The sequence below is a fragment of the Scomber japonicus genome, chromosome 11 (assembly GCF_027409825.1).
Source record: "Scomber japonicus isolate fScoJap1 chromosome 11, fScoJap1.pri, whole genome shotgun sequence".
NCBI classification, from domain to species: domain Eukaryota; kingdom Metazoa; phylum Chordata; class Actinopteri; order Scombriformes; family Scombridae; genus Scomber; species Scomber japonicus.
Genome location: NC_070588.1, coordinates 2,635,462 through 2,655,559, shown reverse-complemented (window position 1 = coordinate 2,655,559; position 20,098 = coordinate 2,635,462). Strand labels below are relative to the sequence as shown.

The 20,098-nt window shown below is 40.0% G+C and overlaps 1 protein-coding gene across 1 annotated transcript; it reads left to right on the top strand.

The window, feature by feature from the left end:
- The first annotated feature begins 12,263 nt into the window (after positions 1-12,263).
- On the top strand, positions 12,264-13,096 carry LOC128368306 (uncharacterized protein C21orf62-like). The gene has a single exon (XM_053329097.1). The coding sequence runs from the start codon at positions 12,326-12,328 to the stop codon at positions 13,094-13,096; it is 771 nt and encodes a 256-aa protein (XP_053185072.1). The 5' UTR covers positions 12,264-12,325.
- Positions 13,097-20,098: the final 7,002 nt, after the last annotated feature.

The window sequence follows — 20,098 nt, the reverse complement described above, 5'->3', positions numbered from 1 at the left end:
ATGCGAATGTGGGCCACTTGAGGCAATGATCCGGCACTGTAGGCATTCTTCTGGCCCGGACAAAACAGACGTGAACCTAAACTGGCCCATGTAGTAAATGCTACATTTGGGCCAAATATCACAAAACGAATATGGCCCATCTTTGGCCGAAATATGGCAAGTATGGCAATGACTAATCCGGATGTGAGCCTAAAGAGGCCCACATATAAGGAAACATACTTGGCCCACCTTTGTTGAAACATATTTGGGCCAGTCTTGGCCGAACTGGTTTATTTGGTGTGTTTTTGGTTGACATCTGGCATTGTGATGGCTTGGTTATGGCCCACTTTTGGCAAACATGAGCGGACCGCCCAAGTGCCATCATTCCATGCTGTATGTGGGCCGGATGAACATGTCAGGTGTGGGCCAGATATGGGCCAAAAGAATTTTGCTATCTGGGTAAAATGTAAAGTGCTTTAAAAGAGCTCAATCATAAGCTCAGGAGAAGAAAAGTGTTTTTAACCTGGATTTAAAAGTGTTCACAGTTGGGGCTGATCTCAGTGAGTGCATGTCTCTTAAGTTAACCCTAACCCTATATTTACTGCTTTAAACAGACGATGGAAGACAGGAATGGAGATCAAATAAGAAATTATGAAATAAAGGATGATGATGAATATTAGGGTTGCAACTAATTACTATTTTTTTTATTATAAATTAACCAGCTGGTTATTTTCTGTGGTCTGTAAATAGTGAAAGATATTCAGTTATTCATCATAGAGGACTTTAAAAACCCTGAAAATAAGAAAACAAGAGAATTAAAGAAACATAATTAATCTGAATTTAATCTGAAATAGTTTTAATTTAATTTTAAATTGAGGTTAAAAGAAAGGGTTAGTAATGTAGTAGTAGTAGTAGTTAGTAATGACTGAACTAATCTAATTAACTAAAGTAATTAACATTTAGTTTTTGAGCCTCAAACGACTGAAAACAAGATTTAATTTATTCTCTTTAATTTATTTTAGTTTATTTCTGCCAGTAAGTTTAAATAAAGTCAATAATCAGATGTCTTTGTTTTCTTCACCTTTCAAACTGTGAGAAACTAAAAGGGGAAAAATTATAAATAGATAAATAAATAAATAAATAGACAATGAATATTAAAATAATATCAATGACAATAATAACAATATCTGGAATAATACAATAATAATAATAATAATAATATAATAATGATAATAATAATAATAATATAATAATAATAATAATGATTATAATAATAATAATGATAATAATAATAATAATGATAATAATAATAATAATAATAATGATAATAATGATAATAATAATAATAATAATAATAATAATGATATAATAATAATAATAATGATCATAATAATATTAATGATAATAATAATGATAATAATAATAATAATAATAATAATAATGATATAATAATAATAATAATGATCATAATAATATTAATAATGATAATGATAATGATAATAATAATAATAATAATGATAATAATAATAATAATGATAATAATAATGATAATAATAATAATAATAATGATAATAATAATAATAATGATAATAATAATAATAATAATAATAATAATGATATAATAATAATAATAATGATCATAATAATATTAATGATAATAATAATGATAATAATAATAATAATAATAATAATAATAATAATGATAATAATGATAATAATAATAATAATAATAATAATGATAATAATAATAATAATAAATAATACATAAATTAAGCATTTCTGCTTACATGAGTCTTTTGAATAGATCCCAGTGTATCTATACCTGTATTATATATTTTAATAATCTAATCTGCTGTTGTTGTGGTTCAGCTGTAGTTTGTGAGACAGACAGACAGATTCCTGCTGCTGCTCTGAGCTCTGCTTCAATCTAAACTAACAGGACAGTGTGAAGATTAGTCCGTTATGAGACTCTAGAGTTTTTATTTTACAGCCTGTTAACTTCTATTCTTGCTCCTATCGTACAAGTCAATAAAAACACAAACCGCCTAATGTGAGAAAAATGCATGAAGGAGGAATTCATGAGCAGCTGCATCTATATATGAATATTTAGTGAAAGCATGAGAGGAGTAAATGTTAATATTAGGGCTGTCAAACGATTAATTTTTTTAATCGAGATTAATCGCAGAGTTTCCATAGTTAATCACGATTAATGGCGTTTTGAATTGCATGTTTAAAATCCTGTTATTTTCCATTTGAAGGCAGTTTTAAGCCCATAATGTAAAGCATTTCTTACCAGAGTGTCTTAACTAGGAATCAATCATGGCTCTGCTGCGACTCCCACACTCCAAAATGGTCCTTTGGTGGAGCTGAGGCTGGCTTGGCTGCACCTGGGTGTTTAGCTTGGAGGTGCTAACTCAAACTCCACGTACTCCGGTGGTAGTTAAACTCCGTTTGACACAGGTTGCATTTTACTTTTGACTTGTCAACTGAAGCGTCTGGAAGTGTTTTAAAGTTAAACAAGCCGTTCAAAAGTCCAGTAGCTCTCTTACTTTCCATCAGCGCGGTAGGTTTACTGCAGGAGGCCACTTCAAAGCATAGCGCTACAGCTAGAGGAGCCGTCTACGGGGGAGTAGAAGGGACAAAAAGGCTTGCTACATTAAAATGCGATTTTAAAAAAAATGAACGCGTTATGGATTGCATTAATCTAATCGTGATTAACGCGTTAACGCTGACAGCCCTAGTAGTTACACTTCACTACGGGTTTACTGGCAGACTTAAAGCAGATATAATTGATATTTTCCATTATAATACCAGAGAGGACTTTCCAGTGTTAAAGTTGGACAAAGTCTACTTGACTGTCTAGAACAGGGGTGTCAAACCTTCCTTCCTCCCTCCTTTCCTTCCTTCCTTCCTTCCTTCCTCCCTCCCTCCTTTCCTTCTTCCTTCCTTCCTTCCCTTCCTTCCTCCCTCTCTCCCTTCCTTCTTCCCTTCTTTCCTTGACTCGAGGACAACAGGAGAGGGTTAAGTCTTTATATTTGTACTAAATGTTTTAACTGTGGTCTTAAATGAACACGTTGAACTAAAAAAAGAGAGGAAATGTGACTCTAATACAAAGCAGACTGATGTTTTCAGTACAAAGTTCATGACAAATAAGAAAGCTGAGTGCAATTGTGTGTTTTGATTTTGTGAATTCTTAAATAATCCTTTCCACCCCGCTGTGTTTCACTTCAAACTAAAACTAGGATGAAAAATATTCATTACCCATCTTGCTATGCTATTTTTCCAAGAAGGAAATTAAACTAAAACTAAATAAAAACCAGACTGTTTCTATCCACATACACAAAGTGAAAAATGGAATAAACATGTTAAATACTTATTGCTGAAATCAGGACATTTATTAGAGGGCACATGAGCCTCCTTCATGATGCTGAGTGCTGCTTGTCTTCACTGTCAGTGTGTGTGTGTGTGTGTGTGTGTGTGTGTGTGTGTGTGTGTGTGTGTGTGTGTGTGTGTGTGTGTGTGTGTGTGTGTGTGTGTGTGTGTGTCGCAGTGATGAACCTACACAGAATGATCAGAGACAGAGACAAAGGGGAAGAAGGGAGGAAAAGAAGAGAGGAGGAAGAAAGGAAAGGAGGGAGGAAGGAAGGAGGGAAGGAAGAAAGGAAGGAAAGCAGGGAGGAAGGATAGGAAGGAAGGAAGGACAGAGGAAAGAAGGAAGGAAGAAAGGTAGGAGGGAAGAACTATATCATACTAAGCATAGTATATCACTGCAGTACTTTTACTGTAATACTGCATACTACATCACTATAATACTGCAGTACTTTTACTGTAATACTGCATACTACATCACTATAATACTGCAGTACTTTTACTGTAATACTGCATACTACATCACTATAATACTGCAGTACTTTTACTGTAATACTGCATACTACATCACTATAATACTGCAGTACTTTTACTGTAATACTGCATACTACATCACTATAATACTGCAGTACTTTTACTGTAATACTGCATACTACATCACTATAATACTGCAGTACTTTTACTGTAATACTGCATACTACATCACTCATAATACTGCAGTACTTTTACTGTAATACTGCATACTACATCACTATAATACTGCAGTACTTTTACTGTAATACTGCATACTACATCACTCATAATACTGCAGTACTTTTACTGTAATACTGCATACTACATCACTCATAATACTGCAGTACTTTTACTGTAATACTGTATACTACATCTCTATAATACTGCAGTACTTTTACTGTAATACTGCATACTACATCACTCATAATACTGCAGTACTTTTACTGTAATACTGCATACTACATCACTATAATACTGCAGTACTTTTACTGTAATACTGCATACTACATCACTCATAATACTGCAGTACTTTTACTATAATACTGCATACTACATCACTATAATACTGCAGTACTTTTACTGTAATACTGCATACTACATCACTATAATACTGCAGTACTTTTACTGTACTACTGCATACTACATCACTCATAATACTGCAGTACTTTTACTGTAATACTGCATACTACATCACTATAATACTGCAGTACTTTTACTGTAATACTGCATACTACATCACTATAATACTGCAGTACTTTTACTATAATACTGCATACTACATCACTATAATACTGCAGTACTTTTACTGTAATACTGCATACTACATCACTCATAATACTGCAGTACTTTTACTGTAATACTGCATACTACATCACTATAATACTGCAGTACTTTTACTGTAATACTGCATACTACATCACTATAATACTGCAGTACTTTTACTGTAATACTGCATACTACATCACTATAATACTGCAGTACTTTTACTGTAATACTGCATACTACATCACTATAATACTGCAGTACTTTTACTGTAATACTGCATACTACATCGCTCATAATACTGCAGTATTTATTTAAGAAACTTTTAAGAATTGTAATGAAGTATTTTTAAATTGCTGTATTGGTAATTTTCCTTTAAGTAAATGATCGGAGTATGTCTCAGCTCTTTGTAGGATCTTGGGTCTGCGTCATTACATCATTTAGTGTTTTATAGACGGTTAACGTGGGAAAACAGGAAGAACCTTAATGATTTGTGACAGCTTGTGTGTGAAATGAGCACATGGTGTAACGCACTGATTCACCAGAACACAATGCACCAAAACCAACACCAGTTTTCCATTAAGTTTGTACTTTGTTTTTTAAGAATTTTACTCCAAAATGACACATCCTCTGACACAGTGGTTGTTGTTGTGGGACTGAATTTATTACTAGTATGTGTCAGGGTACTTTGGGGATGTAGGAAAAACCACTTTAATGCATATTTTTGCAACGATACCCCTTCATTTTTGAGTCATGCTTGAGCTGCAGCCGCTGAGAGAGAGAGAGTGAGAGAGAGGGTGAAAAGAGATGGGTGACATGGTGCAAGAGAGGGACTGTAACTGAGAAATAGAGGAAGGGAGGGTTAGGGTGGGTGCCTGCGGTGGAGCATGATGTCAGAGGAATGCGTCGAGCCTCTCCTTCCACAAGCTGGAGCCAAGTGGAGCGGCGGCCACCTCGCACAACATACAATCACTTTTTACCCCATTTAAACTTCTTCTTCTTCTTCTTCTTCTTCTTCTGTCACATTTTCCTCTCTGCAAAACACACACTGCACAAAAATGCTTCATACAAACATACAAAATCCATTACATCAAACTCATATTTGCCATTTAGTGATTGAGGAATGTGGTGTGTTCAGTGGTCAAAACTCTTGTCTTTGTTCGGAAATCCCTCCCAGCATCCGGCCCTGCAGCTGGAGCTTGTTGCAGGGATTAACAGCGATGGAGACGGAGGAAAAGGGGGAAAGCAGAAAGTGAGAAAAATGGTAGAGAGAGGCAGACAGACAAATGGAAAGAAAGCGAAAGAGAGAGAGAGAGAGAGAGAGAGAGAGAGAGAGAGAGAGGCTGATATAATGTGTGTGGGAGAGCCAGACGCTGGGAACAGCTGGAAAGACGATGACTAATATTAGCAGTGAGGTAAGACGGTGGAGGATGGAGAGGACAGGCTGTGTGTATGGAGGGCAGCTGCTACTGTAAACCAACCACAGTGAAGTCACATTTATTTATAGCAGCACAGTCATGATACCAGAAATGAGACTTTGATGCCAAATTGTAGTTTAACCCCTAACCTCCACTTTCTCCCAGACCCTTTGTTTCCTCTGAAGGAACATTTTTTATTACTGCGTCCCTAATCTCTTCTTCTGTTCTTACACTTCTTTATATTCTGAGCTCATAAGTGCGTTCACACTGAGAAGTATGGAAACATGCAGCACTATGAGTATCAAAACAGTTTCACTCAAAACAGAAAGTTGAGTGTGTAACTATGGACACTTCTCACCCTTAACGGACGCCATCTTGGCTCTGTAGCAGAAAAAGGAAGGACTATGGATGTATAAAGAGAACTGGATACAGCGTCAGAGGCGGAGCCGCAGTCAGTCCTATGAAAGCAGCTCAGTGGTGCATGAAGCTAAAAAATGGTTCTTCTTCTTCTGCTTTGCTTGTTCATCATTGGGCCCAAACAGCGAGTGCACTAGTGACTTCAGCTGGAATGGGGATAAAACAATCAGATTATGTGACTCTCTGGACTTTCGAAGTGTGATCAGACCGAACGGGCTAGTTAAACGAGTCATTTCGCAGCTCGGATGAATGTATCTGTTGATTTGCATAAGTCTCTTTCACAATGTAAGTCTATGGGGAAAAAGTCTTTTTGAGTCAGCATCACGTGATGTAATTACATAGTGCGGCCACTATGTCAAACTTGGGAGGGACCACTTCACATCTAAGCCATCAGTAGGTTTATTGGGTTCATTTAGCAGTCTGTAATGATTTGATACCGCAGTGCACAATGGCCATGTCGATCCTCAATCTATCCTTTCAATCAATCAATCAATCTTTATTTGTACAGCGCCAAATCACAACAGAGTTATCTCAAGGCACTTCACACATAGAGCAGGTTATAAACCGAACTCTTCAGGTTTTAACTTTAAAGAGACCCAACATTCCCACATGAGACACAGTGGAGAGAAAAAACTCCCTTTTAACAGGAAGTACCCTCAGAACCAGACTCAGAGTGGGAGAACATCTGCCTCGACCGGTTGGGGTAGAGAGGAGAGAGAGGAAGGAGAGGAGAGAGAGAGGAAGGAGAGGAGAGAGAGGAAGAGGAGGAGAGAGGAAGGAGAGGAGAGAGAAGCACATTGAAGGTCCGGGACTGGAATCTGTCATCCGGACGTCTCCAGGCCCAGATTACCTGTGAGACCAGAAAGCACAGACAACTCCAGGGAAGAAGTTCAGCTTATTGATGCATTAATAGAACATAAATGTTAATGGATATAGATGGATGGATACAGAGAGAGAGGGAGGAGGAGAGAGGAGCCCAGTGCATCATGGGAGTCCCCCGGCAGTCTAAGCCTATAGCAGCATAAACTAGGAGCTCTAAGGAAAGTTTTAAGCCTAGTCTTAAATGTAGGGAGGGTGTCTGCCCCCCCGGACTAAATCTGGGAGATGGTTCCACAGGAGAGGAGCCTGATAGCTGAAGGCTCTGCCTCCTGTTCTACTTTTAGAGATACTAGGAACCACAAGTAGACCTGCATGCTGGGAGTGCAGTGTTCTAGTAGGTACATAAGGTACTATAAGCTCTTTAAGATATGATGGAGCCTGACCATTGAGAGCTTTGAAGGTGAGGAGGAGGATTTTGAATTTGCACCCAGAGATAGAAAATATGACGTTCTTTGATTTAATGTGACATGTGATTGGCCCACTGCCGTATGGAGGAGTGGTGGCATTTTATTCACATGATGGTTATCTATTGAAGCACCTAGTTGGTATCAGTATCATTTTAAGGGTACTTGGATTGGTCCTGGTACTGTACTACCCAGCCCTGCACCTCACCACATGGGTGAACTAGTCCTATTTGACATTTCTCTTTAAGGTTGTTAAAACAATCTCATCCCACTCTGTCCAACAGTATCATATACAGTTTATATCAGAATCAGCTTGTTCAAGCTCTTTCTCAGTGAAATATATAAAACTTAGTTGCATTAATTAGGGGTCACACTAATTGCAATGTGTATTTTTGCCCAGGCATTAACATCTTTATGGTCTGGAAGTCAGTTTGAAACGTTCTCATGTTGTGTAAACCAGCACAGCAAACACAAGTCTGCATCCATTTTTGCATTTTGTGAAAACTGGCAACTTTCTTTTTTTAACCATAAATCAAGAGACCAAAACTCAATAAAAAGCCACATTTAAAAACAGGAACTCTGAAGAAACGGTTTTCACATTTCTCATCAACAAATAAAACTGAGTCAATAATGGGAAAAGACAGTTTTAATGTTTAAGTATTACTCAATGACCTTCATGCATCTGTGGAATCACACACTGAGGCTCCTGATGACTAAAACAGCCTCCGCCACCGTCCAAAAGTATCCCCCAAATCTCTGAAGCTGATTTATTTATTTATTTATCTACTTAAGCAGTTGCACTACTGTTAATAAGCAGCATCCTGCATGCAGTAACATCCTGTATCAGTAGCTTACATACATACGAACTGCTTACAGGATGCTATAAGCTATAGAAAAAGGCCTGTCTGGATCTTAAATCCATTGGCTCAAATTCATTTTCTTTATCATCCTTTTGTGCATCTTGTTCTTTTACATTCTGGGAAAAGATCTTACAGTGAAATCTGGAGTAAAGTCAGGAAACATTTCTATAAATATCGTCCCAAGTGACCAGTAACCAGGCTGCGTAGAAAGGGGAAGTGTTTCCCTGAGAAACAAAGTGCACAAGTTCCTCAAGCAGAACCGATCCTGGTCATCACTTTTATGTACAGTTATTGTGCAAAAGAAGATTCTTTATGACTCTGGATGGATATTCGGTGTGGTTATTGTGCCATCAATCAATACAGTACATGTGGGACCAATCAGACGCCTCTTAGTGATGTTACATAATGGAAAATAAGCCTAAAACTGCCGTTCAGTTTCTCATGATTCATCCGTCCATTTTCTTCTTAATGCTTATCCTCTCGAGGTTCGGCCGAGCCAATCTCAGCTGACAGTTGGTTGGGAGGCGGGGTACACTTGGACAAACCTCCAGTACATGGCTCAACACTCATATATAGAGACAAACAACCATTCACACTCTCACTGTGAAGCAACCGTGCTAACCGCTGCTTCGCCGTGCCGCCCCTTCCCATGATTCACCACCAGGCAAATTGAAAAGTGGTGGAGACCAAAGAGCCAAAAGCCACTTAGCATATAAAAAGCACAAAGTTTCTCACGGTACATTACACATTTCTATATCACACCCCAAACATGACTCACTTTATACACAGTCTCATTGTTTTTCTTCTTAGAAAGGCCACACAGTATGTATTATTAATTGGTTTTAAGGTCTCTAACAAAAAGCCACTTTAAACACTTTAATTGACTGTTTTAACACAAATTATTATGTCCTTAATCCTGAGTTTGTTAAACCTGCACTAAGAGATTTTTTTGGCCAGTATCAGAGCTACGAGGCTCCTTTAGCTCTCAGCCTCGACAGCAGCATCTCGTTCTTCCAAACACCCCGATGATAAAAAACAGACACATAAAATCACTGTGGTAAAGAAAATATGTACTTCTACTTATTATGACCTAATATACAGTAAAGCACTCCTGTTTCCAGTCTGATTAATTACATATATGTCTGTAATTGTGCACATGTTGACTGATAACACACAGTGACCAGAGCTGCAGTACAGAAAGCCATATTAAAGATAGGTTTGATGTAGTTTACAAATATATTTTTAGTCTGTAAATGCTGCAAAAAAATTTTTTTATGTCCACTAGTGAACTCAACTCTGACATATTATCATCTTTTAAGTTGATATGTTGAACTTGTTATCAGATAGTTGCTTATTTCCACATCCAGCAGTTACTGATCAACAATATAATTCATCTGGAGTCGTGTTTCTGTCCACCTGCTGAATGTAAAGTCCAATATTCTCTCTCTTTTAGCTCTATTTTTACTCTCCACCAACTCCTGAGGGAAATATCTAAATGCTCCACTATGTTCACCAGCTAGTCTGCAGATAACTGTGCAGGTAGTGAACAGTGGCTTTTTTTACGGCCTTTTCTCTGAAAACGACGGTATGAGAGCAGCTGAGAGTGAACCAGAACAGTAAAGTAGCAGCCGGACAGTTAAACAATGAGCTGAAATTCACTTTATAAAGCTGAGAGGAGCTGCAGAGTCTCTGTAGGTTCATCACTCATAAATATAGTGGAGTAGAAAACAGTATAAAGTAGCATCAAATGGAAATAAATTTCAAGTAAAGTAAAAGGACCTTAAAATTGTACTTAAGTACAGTATTTAAGGAAATGTACTTCCATTTAAAAACTGCAGGATTCAGGAGTGAAGGACTCAGTTTAACCATCAGAAATGTTCTTCAGATGGTGAAACAGTTTGTGATGTTAATGCAGCAGCTGGTCACGTAGTGCACCGTGGAAACGATGGAGAGCACTGAGAGTGAACCAGAACAGTAAAGTAGCAGCCGGACAGTTAACCCTCCTGTTGTCCTCAGGTCAAGGAAGGAAGGATAGGAGGAAGGAAGGAAAGGAGTAAGGAGGAAAAGAGGAAGGAAGGAAGGAGAGAAGGAGAGAAGGAAGGAAGGAAGGAAGGAAGGAGTAAGGATGACAAGAGGAAGGAATTTAGGAGATAAGGAAGGAAAGGATGAAGGAAAGGAGGAAGGAAGGAAAGAAGGAAGGAAGCAAGGATGGAAGGAGTAGGGAGGGAGGAAGGATAGGAGGAAGGAAGCAAGGATGGAAGGAGGAGGGAGCAAAGAAAGAGGGAAGAAGACACAAGGGTTAAACAATGAGCTGAAACTCACTATAAAGCTTCATAAAGCCGAGAGGAGCTGCAGAGACTGATCATTCTCTGTACGTTCATCACTACGACACACACACACACACACACACACACAGACACACACACACACACACACACACACACACACACACACACACACACACACACACACACACACACACACACACACACACTGACAGTGAAGACAAGCAGCACTCAGCATCATGAAGGAGGCTCATGTGCCCTCTAATAAATGTCCTGATTTCAGCAATAAGTATTTAACATGTTTATTCCATTTTTCACTTTGTGTATGTGGATAGAAACAGTCTGGTTTTTATTTAGTTTTAGTTTAGTTTCCTTCTTGGAAAAATGGCATAGCAAGATGGGTAATGAATATTTTTCATCCTAGTTTTAGTTTGAAGTGAAACACAGCGGGGTGGAAAAGATTATTTAAGAATTCACAAAATCAAAACACACAATTGCACTCAGCTTTCTTATTTGTCATGAACTTTGTACTGAAAACATTAGTCTGCTTTGTATTAGAGTCACATTCCCTCTCTTTTTTTAGTTCAACGTGTTCGTTTAAGACCACAGTTAAAACATTTAGTACAAATATAAAGACTTTAAATGTGAAACTGGGGTCTTTGGCTTCAAACTCATCACATACTTTATTTTATTTTTCCTCAGACCTGCTTCTAGACAGTCAAGTAGACTTTGTCCAACTTTAACACTGGAAAGTCCTCCTTTCTTTCAAAGAGAAAGAAGGGGAGGGGGGTTCTCTGGAAATCAAAACTGCTTATTCAGTCCACTTTTCCACCGTTCCTAAATGGGGAAATAAAGAGGCCAGTGTGTTATTACTCTTCAACATTAAATGTGACTGGCCGCTGCCTTTTTCACCACAGCCCAGCGTGGCACAGGAACTTTTATATGCAGCCGTACACCATCCGCAGTAGCCTGAGGCCTGGAAGAACCTCTCCCCAGTAAAAGGGGAGAGCAAGAAATAAGTGGCTCAATTATGTGTGTGTGTGTATGTGTGTGTGTGAGAGAGAGAGAGTGAGAGAGCCAGAGCTGGACTGGAAATAAAGAGCTGAATTCAGCTGGCTGTTGGTCGTAAGCTGGCCTCCACATGTTGTAAAAAATACAGACGCAAAGCAGAAGCAGGTTACTGCAGGGCACGGAGCGAGAAAGACTTTCTTTGTGTGTCATGTGCTTTTAGTGAAGTAAAGAGCAGCAGTGAGTCATAGAGCGGTGAGTACATGTCTGATGCTGCTGAGCTTTGTTTTTCTCAGCACTGTTGTGTCTGCCTGTCTTTATATTTATTAATATATTCACATGCTAACTGTATTCCTGTCTGTTTCCAGCCTCGTCCGTCTCTCTACAATTCAGTCTCTCCACTTGGTGAAGATGTAGTCTGTTTGATCTCCATGGAGATGTCCCCAAACACAGTCTCCTCTGCTTTGTTGCCATGGCCACTGTGGTTTCTATTCCTCCTGACCCCCATCACCCAGACGACGAGTTCTGCCCCCACTCCTGAAACTCGTCTGCCCCTCAACACCACGCTGCTGTTCGACAGCGGCGCCCCGGGGTTCAACCTGCGGAACTGCAGCTGCTCTGCACCGGTCCGGGACTGTGACGAGGCTCTGGCCAACTCGCTGTGCAGATGCCACACTGTGCTGCGCTCCACTCTGCCCCCTGCTGGCCTCAGAGAGCCTGGACAGCTCACTGTCTGGGTGAAGGAGCCCTGGGTCCTCGAGGAGCTGGTGAACAGGAGCTCGATCGGCCATCTGCAGTTGTCTTTTTGTGGAATGAAACCGGTGGACAGTCAGTACCTGGCTCTGCTCGGTCTGCAGACCCTCAGGATCCACAGCGCAGCCCCCGAGGCGCCCTACCCCAACCAGGAAATTACAATCTCCCCTTCAGCAGGGGTTGCAGCGGAGGTGGAGGCCCTCTCCTTTGACTTCTCCTCCTCCCTCCACATGACCTTTCTGGATGTAGCAGTGCTGAACGGACTTTCCTCCCTGAAGGCGTACAGCGTGGTTGCACCACCTGCTCCCACCCTTTCCCAACACTTCCCCCACCTGGGAGTTTCGCCCACCTTCGATCCACCGTCCTCTGCTAGTCATGATGACTCAGCGGACCCCAGTGAGCAGACTGCACAGCCCCTGCCCCAAATGCTCATCACATTTGTCTACTAACACTAAAGTACAAGTGACGGCTGATGACAGGAATTATTTACAACACAGCTGGATGTCGGAAAGTTGCACCTCTGACATAATCTCTGTGGAATATATATGAACTTCTTGCATAACCGGCTGCTGTACTCTGACTGTGGCCTGAATGTGTCTTTGAAAGAAGAGAGGTTGACTGATTTATAGTATTTTCTTCAGAGTTATAACTTGTACACATGTGCTGCACTCCTGCTGCTGTTTCTCCAAACCTTCACAGAGGAAATCTTGCTCTCGTTTGGGAGTGTGTTTGCACCAGTGACAACTTTACATCTAACTAAAGCATATTTTTTTGGCGATGTAGATTTATTAAGCGGAGGGTGACAGTGACCCTCATCCTGACGTTGATGCTTTGCTATTTTTTGTGTAACTGCTGCACGTTCAGTAAGAGCTTCAACACCATGAGAGAGTGTTTACAGACATATAAACTGCGTCATATTCTTGTTATGGCTTTTTACAGCGGAAGGTTTTTTTACATGCACTCACACAATTTGATTACTAATGTTAGTCCCACTTTGTTATTGGACACCCAAGAAGATTCTGGAGATTTATAGATTAGGTAAAAGCCATTAATACTTTATGGTTAACCAGATTTTATTTGGTCATAATGCCCCTTTTAACTCCATTAATAAATGCTTGTATCTCTAATAATTAAAGCATTAGTATACGAGTTATTAATGATAAACTAATCCCTTTCAATTCAACGTTAACCTGGCAACTCAAACTATGAACTTATTAATGGCTTTTAACTGATGTATAAAGGATTGGTAAAGGATTTATTAACTAAAACTAGAGCTGCATTGATTAGCAGATTTCTGAATTAGTCAATGGACAGAAAATTAATCACTAACTATTAAGACATTTCTGGTTGCAGCTGGTTTCTTTAGTCTTTTTTTTATAGTTAAACTGAACATCTTTTGGTTGTGGACCTAAAAAATACCAAGCGCCTAAATAATTAATAAAGAAAACAATCCTTAGTTTCAGCCCTAATTAAAAGCATTAGTCATTAGTCATTAGAAACTCTTCATAAAGGAATGCTTTATTAGAAAGTGGCACCCAGATGTTTTCATAGCCACGAATGACTCAATGGAAAATGAGCTCATACAGATACAGTAAAAAGAAAGCAGTAAATGGGATAAAGTGTTAGCATGGTTCAGTATTCCAGCTATGGCATCAAAGTTTGTAAGACTGGATGAAAACTAATAGCTTTTACTGTATAAGGACTGCTTAACGAGACTGCAGATGTGCTCGTTAGCTTTAGCTTTTCTCTGTATGTGCTTGTGTTTAAAACCGCAGGTAGCTGAACCCCACACCGGCTCTGGTTCAACTTGACGTTTTTAAGATTGATTTTGCAGATCAAATCTCTTCATATCCACATCTGGTTCCCCCGTAAATGTTTGTCTCTGCGTAGCGTCTCCCAACATTTGATCCAGAACATCCGACGGCAGCAGTTTTGAGCAAAAACAGGTTTCTTTTTTTTAACAGACCTGTCACCCAACGCTATCCGGCGTGATCGGATATCACGCAGTTGACGAGAGTAACTGTAACCGCGATTGTCCAGACAGACAGGGTGCGTCCCTATGTGCCATCTGCTAGAACAATATCCAAGACAAACCTCACGCCTGCTCCCAGAGAGCCGTGAGATGTTCCAGATCCACGCTCCCAGCTGCCAAGTGGGTGTTAGCTCTTTATCCTCCGTTCCCACGCAGGTGTTGTCAGATATATCAAGGCAGCGGGATAACACGGGACCGTAGGGGACGAGGCCTCTGACCAAACCTTTAGGTTGCTTTTGTTTCACTTGAGTAAGATGTACAGATGGGTGACAAGTGAAAGGAAAAAAATAGAATAAATGAGACAAATGCAGATGCTTCCATACAGGAGTGTTTGAGGAATATCAAAGATGAACGTTGCTCTGCACCATTAAAACTCTGAATGAGGGAATATATATTGAAGAATAGAAACTTAGAGAATCTGAAGCTATGAGCATGGTTGGATCTATGAGAAGGACAACTGAAAGTGAGATAACACCGAGCACAAGGGTTGGCTATCGCTTTAAAAAATTACGATACCAGTACCAACTGAGTACTTCATCAGATAACCCATTCCACATGTAGGTCTCTGTCTTTTATCTGGTGTAACAGGCGTGGAGTGTAGACTCACTTTAGAGCGTTTAGGAGGCATCTTGGCTGCTGAACTGCTAAGCACGCTAACTCAGATTCACCACGACTTCACCACCACAGACGGGTCGTAGCTGCTGTGGCAGTGGACCAATCATATGTTGCATTAAATCCAAGAACGCTTGTGTTGGCTGTGAGCAAGTCCATACAAATAGTCATATTTTCTAGCTCTGGGTGCAAAAAGGATCGATTGATGGGAGACAACTCGATACTGCTTGGTATCACTTTATTTTAGTTGATATACCTTATTGAGTACCGATACCCAGCCCTGCTGAGTGCTGTAGGTCAACTGGTTTCCACGTTAACCCTGACCCGTGTTCAGTTTGTCTCTATCTGCTAACGTTATCGGCTAACATTATTGGCTAACGACCTCTCTGCTCTGTGATGAAACCAATTATTATACTATATAATTTAGCATCTGACAGTCAATAGCTGTGTGGGACAAACTTTATTTCATATATGGTGATGCAGGTCGTATATCTGGACCCCAAGCTTTAAAAAGATTATATTTTTTGTCCATACCACCCTAACTCCATCTGAGACAAAATCTAGTTTTAATTCTTCAGTTGCTGCCTATCAAATCAAACAAATATGTGTGTTTAAACTAATAAACACACAGTAAACCTGGTTAGAGTAGTATTCAAGGAAAACCATTGTGGTTAGTGGAACGTCTGTATGTGGTGAATCTGCTGTTAGTCAGTTGTTTGGTCTAGTCCACAACCCACAGTTTACTCTCAAAACGAAAGAAACCATGAACAAAGAATCAATTATCAGAACAGCTTTTCTACCGATCAACTAATCAATGCAGCTGTGGTGAGAAGTGAAAGGTCACATTATATGTGCACATAAACTCTTTCGGTTGCATTTCTGCGTCTAGATTACAGAACATGTGGTGGGTCTCGTATTCCACCTGCTACATGTTGAAATACTGCAGAGTCCATTCTCACTGACTGACTGCGGGGGCCTGTTGTGTGTAGGGGGGGGGGGGGGGTGGACAAAGCAAAAAAGGACAGATTTCTCCTTCAGGGATCAATAGAGCGTCATAAAAAACAAAAAAACAAGATGTACTGTGGCAGCTGACTGCAGCGAACGCCGGCTGGAACGAATCCAGAGAATCCAGAGCGAGGGTCAGAGAGCCTTGCACCAGAGCCTGCACCATACTGTTGTGTCTGGGAGGGAGCTTTGCGTCTTATTCTCCTTTTATTAAGGATATTTAAAGAACTAAATTATAGTAAAAAAGCCGCTTGATGTCGGGAATATAAGGACAGGAACCGCCTCTGGCAAAAAAAAAAAGATGTATAAGAGAAGAAAACAAGACAAGGACTGTGCTGGTCTGCTGTGGTATGAGCTTGACTTGAGAGGCGCAGTAGGCTCACTGTTATGAAGGCTGCTGCGTTTTTCCAGCTGGTCTTATTGAGTGCAGATGTCCTAATAAAACAAGTTGTTTTGAAACCGGTTAAAATGGACGCCCAAGTGCACAAGAATCCCAGGGTTAGGATCCTCTCTCTCTCTCTCTCTCTCTCTCTCTCTCTCTCTCTCTCTCTCTCTCTCTCTCTCTCTCTCTCTCTCTCTCTCACCAGCCAGTCAGCCAGCCAATAACGTCTCGCTCTGTTTGGATCAAAACTTTCACTCCGGGTCGAGCTGGATGTTCAGCCGTTATAACCCACATAAAGTGAAGTTGGCAGAGCTCGGTGGAGGGGAAGAGGGAGGGAGGGAGGGAGTGAAAGGCGCGTTTAGTCCAAATCACAGCGGACGTGATTCGGTTAATCTACAGCTGTTTGTCAGAAGTCAGTCTGAATTTCCCCTCTCGAAGCTCTTGAACGTTTTGTTTTCGTCGCTGAATTATATTATATTTTTTTGAAGTCACTTTAACCAAAATGAAAAAAGGAGTGAAGGAGGAAAGCTTGAATTAAGAAGTTGCATATGAAACAACTCTTTTTCTCTCTCTCTGGCTTCATGCTCCCTCTCTGTCTCTCTTTCTTTCTTTTTCTTTTTTTCTTTCTGTCTCTCTCTCTTTCGGCTTCCAGCTCATATCCTGTGAGAGACTTCGCTAAAGCTGCTCTCACAAACACAATCCGGGGCCAACACTTCTGTTCCGCAGATCACTTAGGAACAGCTCTGGGCCTGTGTGTCTGCAGTGTGTGTGTGTGTGTGTGTGTGTGTGTGTGTGCGCACAAGCCTGCATGTTCTTGCAGGCTTGTGCACACGGGTGTGTCTATGTGTGTGTGTGCTTGCATTTCTATCTATCTGAAACCCATGATCATAGTTCATTCAGGTCAAAATGGCAGAACGCACCACGGCAGATGTAGCGTTTTTATATATATTTGTGTGTGTGTGTGTGTGTGTGTGCGTGTGTTGTGTATATCTCGCTAGTGCGCCGATTGCATGCAAGTAAACAGTCTGTCAGAGAAACAAAGCTGCAAAGAAAACACGTTTCAACACTTTATTCAACTATCAGCCTTCTCGCTAAAGCTTTGCATACGACTCCATAGATTACAGCACAGCTATCACCCAGACTGCACCAACGCTACTCAGAATAAAGCCAATAAATGGTGACGTACAGGAAGCGTGTGACTTAAAGGTTTCAGGTTTCTGGGCAACAAGAGGTCAATCAAGAGGTTGTCATGCCAGCTTTTTTTCAGCGCCACCAAGTGTTTACTTTGATGTACATTAATGCGCATTTTCTTTCATCAATTATATGAAATTTTCCTTTACACTACTTTTAGATGGAAACCTCACTAGTGGTATATTTACACATCAAGCAGACGCAGAGCAACATTAGCTCATATCTGTAGTCGTGTCTTTAGCTTCCTGACGAAGGTAAATCCATTATTTACTTTAATCTGAGCTTTTAGTGTCGCTGAACTCCCTTTTCTTTTTGAAAACCTCCCGTAGGTTGAACTTGGCATCCTAACAGACCCGCTATGACTATACATGAAGAAAGTTGCTAGCTTGGTGACATTACCGCTACAAACAGCACATAATGCATAACTCTCTATAAGAGACAGTTTCCATTAACAAAGAAAGAGTATTTGATGTGGTGAATAATACGTAACTGTCTAGTCCAAGATCAGGTGATGAATAGGTCTACTACGTAAAATTATCCCTTTCATTAATATCTTCCGGTAAAAACTATGCTATTAAATTTCCACCACGCTACATTGACAAACACGTGAGACTTGAAATGAACCGCTGAGACTGCAAATATGTCGTGAGGGAAAGTGTTGAGTGTTTTTTTTACTCATTCACTTCAATATGGCGGTTCTGTGATTCTGTCACCATCTAGTGGCCGGCAACAGGAACTGCAGTTTAAATTTTTTTTTAGGGCTGTCAAACGATTAATTATTTTAATCGAGATTAATCGCAGAATTTACATAGTTAATCGTAATCACGTTTTGAATTCTATGTTTAAAATCCTCTTATTTTCCATTTGAAGGCAGTTTTAAGCCCATAATGTAAAGCATTTCTTACCAGAGTGTCTTAACTGGGAATCAATCACGGCTCTGCTGCGACTCCCACACTCCAAAATGGTCCTTTGGTGGAGCTGAGGCTGGCTTGGCTGCACCTGGGTGTTTAGCGTGGAGGTGCTAACTCAAACTCCACGTACTCCGGTGGTAGTTAAACTCCGTTTGACACAGGTTGCATTTTACTTTTGACTTGTCAACTGAAGCGTCTGGAAGTGTTTTAAAGTTAAACAAGCCGTTCAAAAGTCCAGTAGCTCTCTTACTTTCCATCAGCGCGGTAGGTTTACTGCAGGAGGCCACTTCAAAGCATAGCGCTACAGCTAGAGGAGCCGTCTACGGGGGAGTAGAAGGGACAAAAAGGCTTGCAACATTAAAATGCGATAAAAAAAAATTAACGTGTTATGGATTGCATTAATCTAATCACGTTAACGCTGACAGCCCTAAAAAAATTACATTCAAGTGGTTTAAACTTGACATCAGCTTTGTTTGAGTTTTAATACACACTAAAAATCACGGAGTTCAAATTTGACCCAGTTTGACATGTAACTTTAAAAAGAGTAGAGTTGATAATAGCAAGGTTTAGTTTGGGTAAATGACCCAACAGTAAAATAAAACTGGGTCTTTGATTGGCTCTTTGGGTAACATTAACATTTTAAATTTAAACTCAGTGATTTTTACACACTAAACTTTCAAGTAGTGACATCCTGCCTCTGACTGCACTTTATCTCTGTGTCTTTAAGGCAGGATGGTGACTGTAACGTAAAACACAAGTTAAACCCGAAGGCTCTTTCTTTGTTGAATGGAAACACATTTTATTATGCAACACTTTAGTTTCTGTGTAACTGCTTATAAATGCCATCTGGTCCAGGACATAAAACCAGACCGTGCAGAGTCAGTTTTCCATCTTTATATATATATATATATATTTTTTAAAGTTAAACAATTCAAAGCTTTGTAACGCCTTCCATACACCTTTTGGTTGCCTTTAAGCTTAAATTCACACCCAGTATACAAGCACAGGAACAAACTGGGAGCCAGGAATCGCTCTCATCCGGTGAGTGGGGGCGATTACACACCTCCAAACCACCTTTTAATGGTTTTTAATGGTTTTCAGACAGAACGTTCAGTACAAGCTGTGAGTGAGACTTTACACCAGTGTTCCCATTATAGCAGCGTCTGGAACATTTCACCACAACATGGGTTAAAAATGAGCTCACTGGGTTTTTTTGGGGGGGTTGACATCATCATTCTCTCTCGTGTCCTTTTCTTTCTTTCTTTCTTTCTTTCTTATTTGCTTCCTCTCTTGATCTTCATTACAGCACCTTACTGCA